General features: G+C 42.4%; 1 protein-coding gene across 8 annotated transcripts in view; it reads right to left on the reverse strand.

The window, feature by feature from the left end:
* Positions 1-16,881, reverse strand: part of LOC130282279 (sorbin and SH3 domain-containing protein 1-like) — a 404,864-nt gene that overhangs the window by 66,382 nt on the left and 321,601 nt on the right. For all 8 annotated transcript variants that reach the window (XM_056530335.1, XM_056530339.1, XM_056530338.1 and 5 more), the window contains 2 exons: positions 16,299-16,428; positions 14,526-14,640 (listed from right to left, as the gene is read on the reverse strand). In XM_056530335.1, coding sequence (XP_056386310.1) covers positions 14,526-14,640; positions 16,299-16,428 — 245 coding nt within the window. The remainder of the gene's footprint in view (positions 1-14,525; positions 14,641-16,298; positions 16,429-16,881) is intronic.

A 16,881-nucleotide genomic window follows, 5' to 3' on the forward strand; every position in this document is an offset into this window, starting at 1 on the left:
CGAATTATTCTTCACCATGTGCTTAACCTTACATTTATCAGTGTTGAACCTCATCTGCCACTTCCCAGCCCAAACCTACAACCTATCCACATCCATTTGTAACAGTGCACTGTCCTCTATAGTGTTTACCGCTTTACAGAGTTTAGTATCATCTGCAAAGATTGCTACTTTACTAGTCAACCCCTCTACAAGGTCATTAATGAATATTTTAAATAGAACAGGACCCAAGTCTGACCCCTGTGGTACCCCACTAGTAACAGTCACCCAATCAGAATAAGTACCATTAATAACCACCCTCTGTTTCCTATCACTGAGCCAGTTACTTACCCACTTACACACATTTCCCCCGAGCCCAATCCTACTCATTTTACATAAACTCCACCAAATGTATGTGTGTCTAACTGGTAATCGAGTTGGTTGTACCTTCCTGGAAAAACTTTTTTTTTTTTTTTATATCAACTGGCTCCAGAAAGTTAAACAGATTTGTAAAACACTCCTATTAAAAAATCTTAATCCTTTCAATAATTATGAGCTGTTGAAGTAGAGTTGTTGTTTTCTGTCTGGCAACAGTGCTCTCTGCTAACTTCTCTGCTTGTCTCGGGAACTGCTCAGAGTAGAAGAGGTTTGCAATGGGGATTTGCTTCTAAACTGGGCGGTTCCCGAGACACGTGTCAGCAGAGACAGCAACAACTCAACTTCAGCAGCTCAGAAGTACTGAAAGGATTAAGATTTTTTTATAGAAGTAATTTCCAAATCTGTTTAACTTTCTGGAGCCAGTTGATATATAAAAAAAGTTTTTTTCCTGAATAACCCCTTTAAGTTGTATACTCCTCACAAGCCTCACACAGGCAAATTAGAATAAGAATGTGTCTATTATGCAGGTTAATCTAAATTTAAATACAATAGATTCTATTTCTGGTTTTCTTAGTTTTACTACCATCTGGGCTCCATCTGATATCACACACATCCTGCGCATAGTTGGTAAATTTATCAATTGGTGACAAAAGATTTTTGGTTAGGCTGCTAACCCTGAGGCACACTAGACGGATTTGCCACAATGTGGATATTCACATAGCAAATCTGTAGAAGATTAAGGCTAGGTTCACACTGCAGAATCTCCGGGCAGAAAATTTCCGCCCGGAGATTCCGAATGCGGCCAATAGACTGCAATGTGTTCAGCGAGTATTTCCACCTGAAGAATGAGCTACACCATTCTTCAAGCGGAAATTATCAAGCGGATTTTCCGTTCACAAATTCTGAAGTGTGAATTTGTGAACGGAAACCCATTCACTACACTATACATTTTAGTAAGCGGAATTTCTGCCTGCAATTTCAAAGTGGAATTGCAGGCGGAAATTCCGTAGTGTGAACCTAGCCTAAAGGAGTACTCCGCTGAAATCATCTTATCCCCTATCCAAAGTTTAGGGGATAAGATCTTAGATCGCGGGGGTCATGCCGCTGGGGACTCCAGCGATCTCCTCTGCGGTACCCCATCATTCGGTGCACGGAGCAAACTCTGCTCCATGCCTGATGACTGGCGATGCCAGCCGCCACACCTCCTCCATTAACATCTATGGGAGGAGGCGTGAAAGCTATGTACTAGCTGCCACAGCCCCTTCCAGAGACATGAATGGAGGGGGCATGGCGTGATGTCACGGATGCAGAAGCTGCAAGCGGCGGTACCCTCGCGAACTAACATTTTATCCCCTATTCTTTAAAGTAAAGCAAATGTGATTGTTGAAAGTTCTACAGTGGAAATCTTCCCGCAGCGCAGATTTAAAATCTTCAGTGTGTCAGTCGTAAAGGTAAAATCTCCACCAAATCTGCAGCCAATCCACACCAAAATATGTGTGTATTTCATGTCAATTTGCTTCAGCAAATCAGTCTAATGTGCTTTTATCCTTAAGAAGTTAGGCATTCTGCCTAGCACACCGGTATTACAAAAGCTTTTGCTAAGTTACAATGACACTACTACTCACTGACTACAGTGGTCCCTCAAGTTACAATATTAATTGGTTCCAGGACGACCATTGAAAGTTGAAACCATTGTATGTTGAGACCATAACTCTATGGAAACCTGGTAATTGGTTCTGAAGCCACCAAAAATGTCATCCAAAAATAGGAAAAAGTGAGGATTAACCCCTTAAGGACTCAGCCCATTTTGGCCTTAAGGACTCAGACAATTTAATTTTTACGTTTTCATTTTTTCCTCCTTGCCTTCTAAAATTCATAACTCTTTTATATTTTCATCCACAGACTAGTATGAGGGCTTGTTTTTTGCGCGACCAGTTGTCCTTTGTAATGACATCACTCATTATATCATAAAATGTATGGCGCAACCAAAAAACACTATTTTTGTGGGGAAATTAAAACGAAAAACGCAATTTTGCTAATTTTGGAAGGTTTCGTTTTCACGCCGTACAATTTATGGTAAAATTGACATGTGTTCTTTATTTTGAGGGTCAATACGATTAAAATTATACCCATTATTATATACTTTTATATTATTGTTGCGCTTAAAAAAAATCACAAACTTTTTAACCAAATTAGTACGTTTATAATCCCTTTATTTTGATGACCTCTAACTTTTTTATTTTTCTGTATAAGCGGTGGTATGGGGGCTCATTTTTTGTGCCATGATCTGTACTTTTTTTTATACCACATTTGCATATAAAAAACTTTTAATACATTTTTTATAATTTTTTTTTTTTAATAAAATGTATTAAAAAAGTAGGAATTTTGGACTTTTTTTTTTTCGTTGACGCCGTTCACCGTGCGGGATCATTAACATTTTATTTTAATAGTTCGGACATTTACGCACGCGGCAATACCAAATGTTTTTTACGCTTTTTGGGGGTAAAATAGGAAAAAACGGACATTTAACTTTTTTATTGGGGGAGGGGATTTTTCACTTTTTTTTTTACTTTTACTTTTACATTTTTTTACATTTTTTTTTACACTTCAATAGTCCCCATAGGGGACTATTCATAGCAATACCATGATTGCTAATACTGATCTGTTCTATGTATAGGACATAGAACAGATCAGTGTTATCGGTCATCTTCTGCTCTGGACCAGAGCCGGAGACGCCGGGAGCCGCACGGAGGAAGGAGAGGGGACCTCCGTGCGGCGTTATGAATGATCGGATCCCCGCAGCAGCGCTGCGGGCGATCCGTTCGTTCATTTAAATCGCGCACTGCGGCAGATGCCGGGATCTGTATTGATCCCGGCACCTGAGGGGTTAATGGCGGACGCCCGCGAGATCGCGGGCGTCGGCCATTGCCGGCGGGTCCCTGGCTGCGATCAGCAGCCGGGATCAGCCGCGCATGACACGGGCATCGCTCCGATGCCCGCGGTTATGCACAGGACGTAAATGTACGTCCTGGTGCGTTAAGTACCACCTCACCAGGACGTACATTTACGTCCTGCGTCCTTAAGGGGTTAAAGGGGTTATCCAGGAAAAATCTTTTTTTTTTTTATATATATATATCAACTGGCTCTAGAAAGTTAAACAGATTTGCAAATAACTTCTATTAAAAAATCTTAATCCTTTCAGTACTTATGAGCTGCTGAAGTTGAGCTGTTTTTTTCTGTCTAAGTGCTCTCTGATGACACGTGTCTTGGGAACCGCCCAGTTTAGAAGCAAATCCCCATAGCAAACCTCTTCTTCTCTGCTCTCTGCTGACATCTCTGCTTGTCTCGGGAACTGCTCACTGTTGCCAGACAGAAAACAACAACTCAACTTCAGCAGTTGATAATTATTGAAAGGATTAAGATTTTTTAATAGAAGTCATTTACAAATCTGTTTAACTTTCTGGAGCCAGTTGATATATAAAAAAAAGTTTTTTCATGGAATACCCCTTTAAAGAATAATAAGTAGATAACTAATATAGATAAAAAAAAGAAAGATCTGCTTGGAGCTGTAAATCACTGTCTAGGTCAGTGTTTCCCAACCAGGGTGCCTCCAGCTGTTGCAAAACTCCAACTCTCAGCATGCCCGGACAGCCGTTGGCTGTCCAGGCATGCTGGGAGTTGTAGTTTTGCAACAGCTGGAGGCACCCTGATTGGGAAACAATAGTTTATGTAGAGTACAGAAGCTTCTTCAGGGTCCTATACAGTACACACAGTGTCCCAAATGGAGCCACCCTTACTTGGTGTCCAAAGGAGCAGCTAACCCTGACACAGGTAAGGAGTAGTACAGAACTTGTAGTTCCTCCCTGTACTGTAGGGGGCGCTACCAAATATCAAAATGGTGCATGCACTTCAGTAATAGAGGTGATTTACCAGTAAAATGTCCATTCTGATTGGTCAGTTCATCCAGTTGTGACACGTTTCACACATCTGAACTGTCTGTACATTGTATGTTGAGTCTGGTTTCAAGTTACGATGGTCCAGAAAAAAACATTGTATGTTGAAACTATTGTATGTTGAGGCCATTGTAAGTTGAGGGATCACTGTACTGATAAAAATGTCCATCATATAATATCTTAAACCAACGACTATTCATCTATTTGTTGCTAATAAGAGGCCTATACTGTACTTGGAAACAGTACAGTATAAGTGCACCCTTATTTACCTGTGACAGCCGCACAATGGAAACATTATTATTCTATTTCCACTATGATGTTGTAAGATATATTTACTTCTAAACACGTAAAGTGTTTCTGTCACTTGAATTTTAAACATGTCAAAAGTTTTTATTGGTTAGGGTCTCAGTGTTGAGACCCCCACTGATCAGCAGAATAAGCGGAGATAAGCATGTGGTAGTGTACTCTATGCCCTGGTTTTCTGCGATAATTGTCTCTCTACTCTATTATAGGTTTATGGGGAATTGAGACAAAGATCACCAAGGGCCAGGGAATAAAGCCCACTGCCACGCTCTTATCCCTTCTCATTCTCCTGATCCTGGGGGTCTTGGCACTGAAATGTCAACTGATCAAAAGTTTTGAAACATCCCTATGAGATGCCAAAAGTTTTTTCAAGAGACAGGGACACTTTAAATTTTATTGTCCTATATTAAAAAGTAACTGGCAAGGCAAAGTGTATAGTCCAATAGAAACACAGAGAAATGCACAGACCACAAAGTCATGGCGCAGGGCTATATGAACAGTGGTAATGGATCAAGGTTACTGTTATAGCAACTATGGATTCCCTTACATCCACATTCACTGCTGTAGTGGGCATCTAAAGGGGATTCACCGACATACCCACTGTGCTATGAGGGGGTGACATGCACAGAGTGTGCTTATGAATGCTTCTGAGCATGCTGTAGTATACATCAGGGCAAGCCTATACATTAGTCTTAATAGTGCTACACTCATTGGGCACACGACCAGAGCTTTACATACAATTGTGCTGCCTATGGTTTTTGTGCTCATAAATTGCTCACAATACAATACAGATTATAATATTATCATGCATTATATCAATTCAAATTTTGTATATAATGGCATTATGAGTTGTTAATACAATGTTCATTATGCACTTTATCACTGGAGCCCTTTGAACATAATGGTCTGTCTGCACTATTGAATGGTAACATAGTAACATAGTTCATAAGGTTGAAAAAAGATCAGAGTCCAACAAGTTCAACCTATAACCCTAATGAGTTCCTACTGAGTTGATCCAGAGGAAGGCAAAAAACCCTCATACTAGAGGTAAAAATTCCTTCCCGACTCCAAATATGGCATCAGAATAAATCCCTGGATCAACGTTCTGTCCCTACAAATCTAGTATCCATAACCTGTAATGTTCTTATTCTCCAAAAATGCATCCTGACCCCTTTTAAATTATTTTACAGAGTTCCCCATGACCACCTCCTCAGGCAGAGAATTCCACAGTCTCACTGCTCTTACAGTAAAGATCCCCCGTCTGGGCTGGTGTAGAAACCTTCTTTTCTCTAGACGTAGAGGATGCCCCCTTGTTATAGATACAGTCCTGGGTATAAATAGATCATGGGAAAGATTTCTGTACTGTCCCCTGATATATTTATACATAGTTATTAGGTTGTCCCTAAGCCTTCTTTTTTCTAAACTAAATAACCCCAATTCTGATAATCTTTCTGGGGAAAGTAGTCCTCCCATTCCCTGTATTACTCTGGTTACCCTTCTTTGAACCCTCACCAGCTCCACTATATGTTTCTTGTACACTGGTGCCCAGTACTGTACACAGTATTCTATGTGTGGTCTGACTAGTGATTTGTACAGCGGTAGAATTATTTCCTTGTCGTGGGCATCTATGCCCCTATTGATGCACCCCATGATTTTATTTGCCTTGGCAGCAGCTGCCGACACTGGTCACTACAGCTAAACTTACTGTTAACTAAGACACCAAAGTCCTTTTCCACGTCAGTCGTCCCAAGTGTTCTCCCATGTAATACATAATCCCAGCCAGGATTTTTCTTCCCCATGTGCATTACCTTACATTTATCAGCTCAATAATTATCAGCTGCTGAAGTAGAGTTGTTGTTTTCTGTCTGGCAACAGTGCTCTCTGCTGACATCTCTGCTTGTCTCGGGAACTGCTCAGAGTAGAAGAGGTTTGCTATGGGGATTTGCTTCTAAACTGAGGTGGCAGCTGGTCTCCTGAGGGATGTCCTCCCTGACCTGGACTAAAGCATCCGCCAACTCCTGGACAGTCTGTGGTGCAATGTGGCGTTGGTGGATGGAGCGAGACATGATGTCCCAGATGTGCTCAATTGGATTCAGGTCTGGGGAATGGGCGGGCCAGTCCATAGCATCAATGCCTTCCTCTTGCAGGAACTGCTGACACACTCCAGCCACATGAAGTCTAGCATTGTCTTTCATTAGGAGGAACCCAGGGCCAACTGCACCCCCATATGGTCTCACAAGGGGTCTGAGGATTTATTCTCGGTACCTAATGGCAGTCAGGCTACCTCTGACAAGCACATGGAGGGCTGTGCGGCCCCCTAAAGAAATGTCACCCCACACCATTACTGACCCACCGCCAAACTGGTCATGCTGGAGGATGTTGCAGGCAGCAGAACTGTCACATGTGCTCAGTGTGAACCTGCTTTCATCTGTGAAGAGCACAGGGCGCCAGTGGCAAATTTGCCAATCTTGGTGTTTTCTGGCAAATGCCAAACATTCTGCAAGGTGTTGGGCTGTAAGCACAACTCCCACCTGTGGATGTCGGGGCCTCATACCACCTTCATGGAGTCTGTTTCTGACCGTTTGAGTGGACACATGTACATTTGTGGCCTGCTGGAGGTCATTTTGCAGGGCTCTGGCAGTGCTTCTCACACAAAGGCAGAGGTAGCGGTCCTGCTGCTGGGTTGTTTACCTCCTACAGCCTTCTCCACGTCTCCTGATGTACTGGCCTGTCTCCTGGTAGCGCCTCCATGCTCTGGACACTACACTGACAGACACAGCAAACCTTCTTGCCACAGTTCACATTGATGTGCCATCCTGGATGAGCATCACTACCTGAGCCACTTGTGTGGGTTGTAGACTCCGTTTCATTCTACCACTAGAGTGAAAGCACCGCCACCATTCAAAAGTGACCAAAACATCAGCCAGGAAGCATAGGAACTGAGAAATTGTCTGTGATCACCACCTGCAGAACCACTCCTTTATTGGAGGTGTCTTGCTAATTGCCTATAATTTCCACCTGTTCTCTGTTCCATTATCACAACAGGATGTGAACAGTGGATTCACTGTCCTGAGTGGACAGTGTGATTCACAGAAGTGTGGTTGACTTGGAATTAAATTGTGTTGTTTAAGTGTTCCCTTTATTTTTTTTGAGCAGTGTATTATGATCACTATTTCCTAGGTATCTTTCTACTTGCACATTAGTTACTCTGTCTGGTCTGTTGGTTAATATTAAGTCTAGTAGGGCACCCCCTCTGGTCGGGCTCTGCACCATTTGGGACAGATAAGTGTCTTTAGCTATAGTCAGAAACCTGTTTCCTTTATGAGATTCACAGGTCTCAGTCTCCCAGTTTATATCAGGATAGTTAAAGTCCCCCATTATTATCACCTCACTCTGATTTGCTGCCTTGTTTATTTGCCTCAGTAATTGATCTTCTGCCTCTTCCATTATGTTTGGTGGCTTTTAGCAAATCCCTATGAGAATTTTGTTATTTTTATCTCCATTAATTTCTACCCATAATGCCTCCACATTATCGTTTCCCTCCCTTATATCCGCCCGCAGTGCGGCCTTTAAACTCGATTTCACATAAAGACAAACTCCTCCCCCTTTCCGTTTTGTCTGATCCTTCCTGAATAGACTATAACCTTGTATGTTGACCGCCCAGTCTCAGCTATCGTCCAACCAAGTTTCTGTTATACCCACTATGTCATAATCCTCCTCAGACATCAACCACACCAGTTTGTCAGTTTTATTGGTCAGACTTCTGGCATTAGTCAACCTGCAATTCAAAGGCTTATGTTTTTTCTTCCTATGAAGCCTATCCCTATTAACTAGTCTAACCCTTCCCTTAGCTCTACCCTCAGGTACATTAATAAGTCCCCCCCTCTCTATCTACACTATCTTCCCCCTCTGCGTTTTAGGTTCCCTCCCCCCCCCCCCCCAGTCCCTAGTTTAAGCACTCCTCCTCCCTTCTAGCCATCTTCTCCCCAAGCACAGCTGCACCCTCCCCATTGAGGTGCAGCCCATCCCTACGGTAGAGCCGGTATCCGACAGCAAAGTCGGCCCAGTATTCCATGAACCCAAACCCCTCCTTCCTACACCAGCTTCTGAGCCTCTTGTTTACCTCCCTAATCTCCCGCTGCCTCTCTGGTGTGGCTCGTGGTATTTCAGAAAATATCACCTTGGAGGTCCTTGCCTTAAGCTTGCGGCCTACATCCCTGAAATAATTTTTGAGGATACTCCACATACCTTTTACTTTGTCATTGGTACCATGACTGCTGGGTCCTCTCCAGCCCCACCCAGCAACCTGTCAACCCTATCCGCAATGTGCCGAACTCGAGCGCCAGGAAGACCACACACTGTTCGGGGATCCCGGTCTTTGTGACAAATCGTCCTGTCTGTCCCCCTAATAATTGAGTCCCCCACTACCAGTACCTGTCTGGCCTGCCCTGCACACCTCCATTCCTCCTTACTGGAGCAGACACTACTCTGCCGGTAAGAGGCAGAGTTCTGCTGCAGTACTGCAAGCTCTGAAATGGCATCCCCCTCATCTGCCAACCGGGCAAACTTGTTGGGGTGTGCCAGATCAGGACTAGCCTCTCTGACACTTCCCTCTACCCCGTTTTCTGACTGTAACCCAGCTAACTGCTTGATTGTCCTGCACCTCCGTCCCACTATCCTCCCCCACCTCTACCCCAGAGAGTACTTGTTCAGTGAGCAGGAGTCTCCTCTACAAGTTGTCAATGTGTCTCAGTGTTGCCAGTTGCTAGATCCAGGATACAATATGCACCCACAAACTGCTGTTCAAGGATTGCATACATTGTGCAAGATGCACACTGGACTATCAAATATTTCAATTAAACTCCCTGAATTTAAAGTCCCTTAATTTTAAGTCCCTCTCACTTTTATACTTACACTCACTAGTATACTTCACACTCTTGTACACAGACACACAATCACTAGCCCAGACAATCGCTTAGTATACTTTCTTTTATAGTTACCAAACACCACCTCTCTCTTCCACTGCCTGGAAGTGAATGAAAAGGGCCTAGCAATAAGCTTTTTATTTTTATCTGAGGAGAACCGTATTTACTGTCTGGTTACTTTTGAATTGAAGGACAAGCCTACTTGGAGATGCCCTTTTCAGCCTGATGATAAAGATGGTACCACCCACAGCTTTTTGTTTTGGAGGGGGGGGGGGGCACAACTGGCATTTTTAATGCAATTTTTTGAGCTAAAGCCAAAGGTAGTTTCAAAGAGAATAAAAAATATAAAGAGAGCACTTATATTTTTATTAGTATATATACTTCTAATTATACTCCTTTCTGCTGCATCCACTTCTGGCTTTGGCTCAAACATCTGCATCAAAAACTCCAGTGATGTTTTATCCTAAAAACATTTTTTCTCAATACGTGTGCCCAGGCTGTGTGCCAATTTAGAAAAGCCTGTACTTACCTCCTAGGCTTCCCCGCAGGCTCATTACCATGGTGCCCATTCCCTGGCATAGTTTGTTTCTTGGTGCTCCAAACAACATGTCACATTGCCGCACAGCCAAACACTAGTTGCAACGGTGTCCCATCTCAGCCAGTGAATAGCTAAGTAGCAATGTGATATACCCTCTACGGCACCAGGAAGCAAAGTTCACTGGGGGCTGGGTACCATGATAATGAAACTGCAGGGGAGTCAGGGAGATAAGTACAGGCTTTTCTATGTTTTCACACAGTCTGGGCACATTTACTGAAAAATATTTTCACGCTGCCGATTTGATGCTGTGGAATCAACAAAAATGAAGAAATGGCTGAAATCTGAATCATATTAAGCATGTGTGACCGTTCCCTTAGGGCTCATTCACACTGATTTCATTTGTAGTGGGGGTCGACAGAACAAGTCAGCACTAGGACCACTTGGATATGTGCTGTCTCCAGAGACAGCACTGCATTTCCGAGCACATTCCCATGAAAGAATGAACATGTTAAATTGTTTGGAATGTCCACCACAGAAATTCAGTAGTGTGAACGGTGCATTAGAATCCTATTTAAAGCAATGGGAGGCTGCTGCATCGTTTTTTTCCCCGCAGCAGAACTCCGGAGTGGAAAATACGTAGTGTGAATAGACCCTTATTCTGCTTCTTCTAGGGTCCAGATTGTAGTCCCAGCATGGGCAATTACTGAGTCCTCTATCACATACCCAACTTGCCAAGAACAAGACCATTTTGTTTATCTTAGTCTTGTTAATTTGGGCTTACTCTCCTGCAGACTCTTTTTCAGTGATGTGTGTGAACTATATTTACTGCTTTTCATGAATATAATCATTAAACCGCTGGTTCCTCAGAGTGTAACAATGTGATTACAGCGATTGAGCTGAATGCTGATAGCAAGGAAACAGCAATGCACATATTCTTGTTCTTGACGTCTATCTAGAAGCGTCTGATTAGTCCTATGTAAGTTCATGTAATTCTTACCCATTTACCACACAAGATTGCTGATAGATTTATACAGCTCAGCTTCACCACTGATGCTGCATACATAATAATTCCCCCATTTTATGTTATTATCTGAAATGTTCCTTTCACCCCTGGATACCCTGTAATAACTAGCAGGACTGTGTGGAATTTCAAGTTCCCTGCTGTTGCATTATAAAGCCATTCTGAGCGCACATTAAGATGTTTAGAGCAGGATGTGGTCTGCCAACAGTCTTCACATTACGGTCAAGCATGGATGTTTTTGAGGGGAAGAAAAAGGTTTAGGGCTCGTTCACACAGCCGCCTGCTCCCGTCAAAAAAGGCCCATTATGCAACCGGTTTGCTCATTTTGCAAACGGGTTGTAAAGGGCTGTAAACGGATCCCATTGATCTCAATGGGATTTTTTTTTACAGTCCTCTATCACCAGTTTGCACCCGTTAAGTTTCTAACCCGTTATTTTTGACGGCCAAAAGACGTTCCATGCACAATTTTTTTGCCCCTCAAAAATAACGGGTGAAAAACGGGTCTTTAAAATTTAACATTGAAGTCTATGGGAAACGGGTTACAAACGGGTTACCCTTTAATGTACCCGTTTGTCCCCGTTAATTTTAATCCGTTTTTCACCTCTATTTTCTTCTAAGCATGCTCAGAAGAGGTGGCATGAACCAGGAATATAATATAGGAGTTTTCAACCGTTAAAAAAAACAAGTTACTAGATCAATTTGCAATCCGTTTGCACCCGTTGGTAACCTGTTTTTTTTATGTTCCGTTAATTTACTTGAACGGGTGAATATCGGGACGGGAACCAACGGCTGTGTGAACTTAGCCTTAGATGTCTGAAAAATTATAGAATAAGCAACTTTACAGGTAAATAAACTTTGCACTAGAAAACACCATCTCAAAGGAGATCTGAAAGTGGCTATGCTACAAATGTTACAGTTTCCTCATTACCAGATGTAATGGAAGGAATGGTTTTGAAAAAATGGCCGGTATTGGCGCTGCCTGTGTGTACATAAAATAAACCGTTTTAAAGGGACAATACAGTGTTCCTAGTCCTTTTATATTCAGGCTACCAGTGCCAATACCGGCCATTTTTTCAAAACCATTCCTTCCATTGCCTTTAACTGGGACAGCAAGGCTGCTAGCAGAGGACCGGGGCTGTGGATCTGGAGATATATTCTGAAAACGCTATTTCTAGGTGACGTGCTCTCAGCGCAACCTGACTCGGTGAGTGTAATTCTATATACCGCCTGAACCTTTCTCATAATGGCCTTCACTAGGGGCGCAAATTTCCCCTTTCTCTTTTTCTTTTCCTTATGTCATTACCAGATGTAGAAAACAATGGGGAAATAAATAAAAACTGTGTAGAAAAACTGTCTGATTTTGCCCATATGCGACCAATCACAGCTCAGCTTTTATTAGAAGAGAGCTCCTTATATATATCAACTGGCTCCAGAAAGTTAAACAGATTTGTAAATTATACAATGAAAGAGAGTAGCGTGCACTCACCGCGGGTAAACAGCTGCAGGCCCGAGGTCCGGGATCACCGCGGCATAGACGGAGACGGTAAGGGGCGCTCAGAGGCTACGCCGGCTGTTTCGGATGTAGGAACGTCCTTCTTCCGGCCTCAAGCTGTTTACCCGCGGTGAGTGCACGCTACTCTCTTTCATTGTATTGTTTGATACTTTATCTAGTGTGTGCACCCCGCAGGTGCTGCGTTGTTACTTATCGGTTCCGGAGGCTGCCTGTGTATACCAGTGGTATCGTATATCTGTATGCTTAAGCTGCACGGTGTGCTCTCTCCCTCTCTAGTGGCTAAAGATTTGTAAATTACTTCTATTAAAAAATTACTTCTATAAAAAAATTACTTCTCTATAAAAAAAATCTTAATCCTTTCAGTACTTATGAGCTGCTGAAGTTGAGTTGTTCTTTTTTGTCTAAGTGATCTCTGATGGCACGTGTCTCGGGAACCGCCCAGTTTAGAAGCAAATCCCCATAGCAAACCTCTTCTACTCTGTGCAGTTCCCGAGACAAGCAGAGATGTCAGCAGAGAGCACTGTTGCCAGACAGAAAACAACAACTCAACTTCAGCAGCTGATAATTATTGAAAGGATAAACATTTTTTAATAGAAGTAATTTACAAATCTGTTTAACTTTCTGGAGCCAGTTGAGATATATATTATATATATATATATATATATATATAAAACTCTTGGAATACCCCTTTAAACTGTGACCTAAACTTTGGTTACATACTTTTGCAGCTTATGGTAGAACAACAATGAATAGTTAGGAGCAACAATGGCTTTAAAAGAAAGAAGCTATGTTCGTTTTTAAAACAAAAAGGTTTACTTTTAAATAACATATCTACAAACCTAGAAGGATGAAAATCTTTGCTCTACAAATGACTTTTCTAAAGACACTTCTAAACTGGAGTTTAAAGAATATTGCAAGGATATGCACTGAATTTGGGGACTGAGAGGACACCCACAATCCTCAGAATGAACAGGATGTGGCTCCTTCAAAGATTCTCCCCACAAAGTGGTGCCCTCAGCCCGCTGCCCTAAAGGGACTTCTACATCGTTGCCCCTTCGTTGTTGGGATCTTTAGGTTTCCCGGAGTAAGAGCCCTACAAATCACAAGTATATGGCATATCCTAGAAATAAGCCACAACATAATATCAGTAAAATACCACATTAATAGATTAAATATAAGTCCCAAACACAGTCTGGATATAGTAAGTCAAAGACCATAAATAACACTACGATGGAAATAACACTACCCACCTGTATAACACTACATAAAGGAATTCCAGGATTACAGCTTTGCTCAAACAAGGTGAAAACAACTAACATGTAAAGGATTATAGACAATAATTCAAGAAAACTTCCTACTAGTTCAGGCTACCCTGGCACTAGGCAAACATGTGATGGGTGTAATTCACTTCTAGGTATGGATATGTATATATTGGGGGAAAAAGGAATTAATATTTAGTGGCACAAGACAAATGACACATATTGCATTATACAGCTGTTTTCCCATTCCCATCCTTAGAGTTGGTAAATGGTTAAGCAAGAAAGGACTAATACAATATTAACTACATCAAAATAAAACAAAGAAGCATCACATCAATATAAAGTATGTTAAAGCAAACATTATCACAAAATAGTTAGCGATGCAGGTAACACCTCTCATAAAGGCCCTGTCTCCGCAGCGAAGGACGTTCACTTGTTAAGGAATGCTGACCCCCTGCAGTTCCCATCCTAGAGACCGGATGGTGGATCTATAAGTTCTACCTCCTCCTATAGAGTGCAGTACTTACACTGCAGCATTGCCATCGCTGTCTGGGCTTCACTACTTCTGGCTCAGCTTTCGGTTAGTAACACAACAACGTCCACCATGACCCTGTGCACACACACAATAACTCCGAGCCCCGGCCTGTGAATTACATTACCATCTTCTCATTGACGAGGGCAGAGGATTTCCCAGGCTGGTACTCATGAATGCTTCTTGGCTCCGCTCTGTATTTTCTGGTGTCGACCTTCTTGTCTGGGGGATCCCAATCATTCCTAAAGACAAGGAAAGCGATTAACCGTGAAACCTCCCTGTTACCAGGGTAACACGTGTTATGGATGGAAATACTCCAGAGCAGCTAATCCTCTGTCCAGGCATTTTTATCTTCAGGCAGGAAATCTGCTCGAGTTTGTGGAGGCTTTTTGCCTGTTTTTCTGTATTTCGGCTTTTACGACGGCTTCTCTGAACATAGCGAAATACATATAAACTCTGATCGCCTGTTTCCTAGAGAAGAAACTCAGTGATCCTAATACGTGCTGCAGTCAGATATGCAGATGTTTCTTATTCTGTTCCCTGGATACTTTTCCTTGGTGAAGGGCCAGGCCATCTGAGGACTGGGAGCGGCCTTATTAACCCTTTCAGGCAGGCCTGTAATGTAAGGTCTATGTGCAGACATTAAAGGGGTACTCCCCTGGAAAAAAACAAAAACATTTTTAAATCAACTGGTGCCAGAAAGTTAAAAAGATTAGTAAATTATTTTGTACTTATCAGCTGCTGTATACTACAGAGGAAGTTGTATTTCTTTCTGGAGTTCCTTTCTGCCTGACCACAGTGCTCTCTGCTGACACCTCTGTCCATTTTAGGAACTGTCCAGGGTAGAAGCAAATCCCCATAGCAAACCTATTTTGCTCTTGACAGTTCCTAAAATGGACAGAGGTGTCAGCAGAGAGCACTGTAGTCAAGCAGAAAGGAACTCCAGAAAGAAATACAACTTCCTCTGTAGTATAAAGCAGCTGGTAAGTACTGGAAGGATTAAGATTTTTAAATAGAAGTAATTTACAAATCTTTTTAACTTTCTGGCACCAGTTGATTTAATTTTTCTTTCCAGGGGAGTACCCCTTTAAACAGAACATCTAGAGCAGTGTAATTACGAGTGAAAGATGTCACAACTCAAGATATTGCTGATATGAATGTCTTAGATCATGCCTAGCTGCCAGAAAATGACCAATCCTACATGGAAAAATGTGTCTCTAGGACACCATTATGAGAACAAACGATGTGTCCCAAGTTCTACTGGCAAGATGACAATGCATTAGTGTTCCCACGACGTCGGACTGAGATACATCTGGATGCAGCCAGTATCAGCCTGTACTGTATAATGGGTTCCCAATATTAAATTCAAGTTAAAATTCGGGAAGATTAAATCCCATGTGTTGTGGTGCTGGCAGAAGAAGCAATAAGGGCCAGAAAACTCTATGGGAAACTTTTCAGATGAAACAACTATGGTTTATGTTAGAGGGACACTTTATAGCTGGAAGGACAGGAAGAAATTGATATCAGGAAAGTTATAACTGGAAGTAACTAAGTTTTATTTCAAGAAAGGTGGTCAAGAAAATAAAACAAACTTATTATAAGATGTTCCCCTCCCTATCGGTTTCTGCCATGGGTGCATTTAGAATTATTAATATTTCTTGTCCCGAAACATGGATGGCTATATGCAGGCATGTAAAAGCAGTCTTGTTTGCCCTTTATTTCAGCTGATCAGTGCCCTCCTGGGAAACAGACCCCACTAGTCACAACAATAAGCCACCAATGTAAAATCCCGGACAGCCCCACACTGTCTATCACTAGCTTTCAAAGTAAACTGTGTTGGAACGTAGCAGACCAGACATAAATGTCAAAAAAGAGGCTGACAACTTATCTGAGGCCTTACCTTTCATGCCCTGGCTTAAGTGAAGAGGAGCGGGTTGGTAGAGGTAATGTAACGGATCTGCGGACATTTTTGTCTATGTCTATGTTGTCCATCTCACTCTTGGAACGAGGTACTGAAGCCTGAGATTTTCCTGTCAAAAACACATCAGATCAAAATGTCAGTGTTGGCAGATTTATAAAATACTAGTAGTATCTCAGTAAAGAGGACCTGGGGTTTTTCCTGACACATCTGCTTTAGTAAATACTTGTATTCCTCAGGAAAATATAAATACATTCTGTAAATTCTGGGGACATATTCTTCCTGGAATCTTAGGAATATTATATGTTAAAATTCGGTATCGACCGATTATCGGTTTGGCCAATATTGTCCGCCGATATTAACGATTTTAGACTTTATCGGTATCGGCAATTACCCTGCCAATAATCCGATAATCCCCCGCCCCCCGCACCACCCCCACCGCACCGGCCAGAGACCGCTGCCGTCACTGCCCTATTGCTTCCCCCATCCGCGGTTTTATAATTACCTGTTCCCGGGGCCCGGGGTCCGCGCTACTTCTGGCTCCTGAGGCTTCCTGTGTGTGCGA

The sequence above is a fragment of the Hyla sarda genome, chromosome 7 (genome assembly GCF_029499605.1).
Source record: "Hyla sarda isolate aHylSar1 chromosome 7, aHylSar1.hap1, whole genome shotgun sequence".
Classification (NCBI taxonomy): Eukaryota; Metazoa; Chordata; class Amphibia; order Anura; family Hylidae; genus Hyla; species Hyla sarda.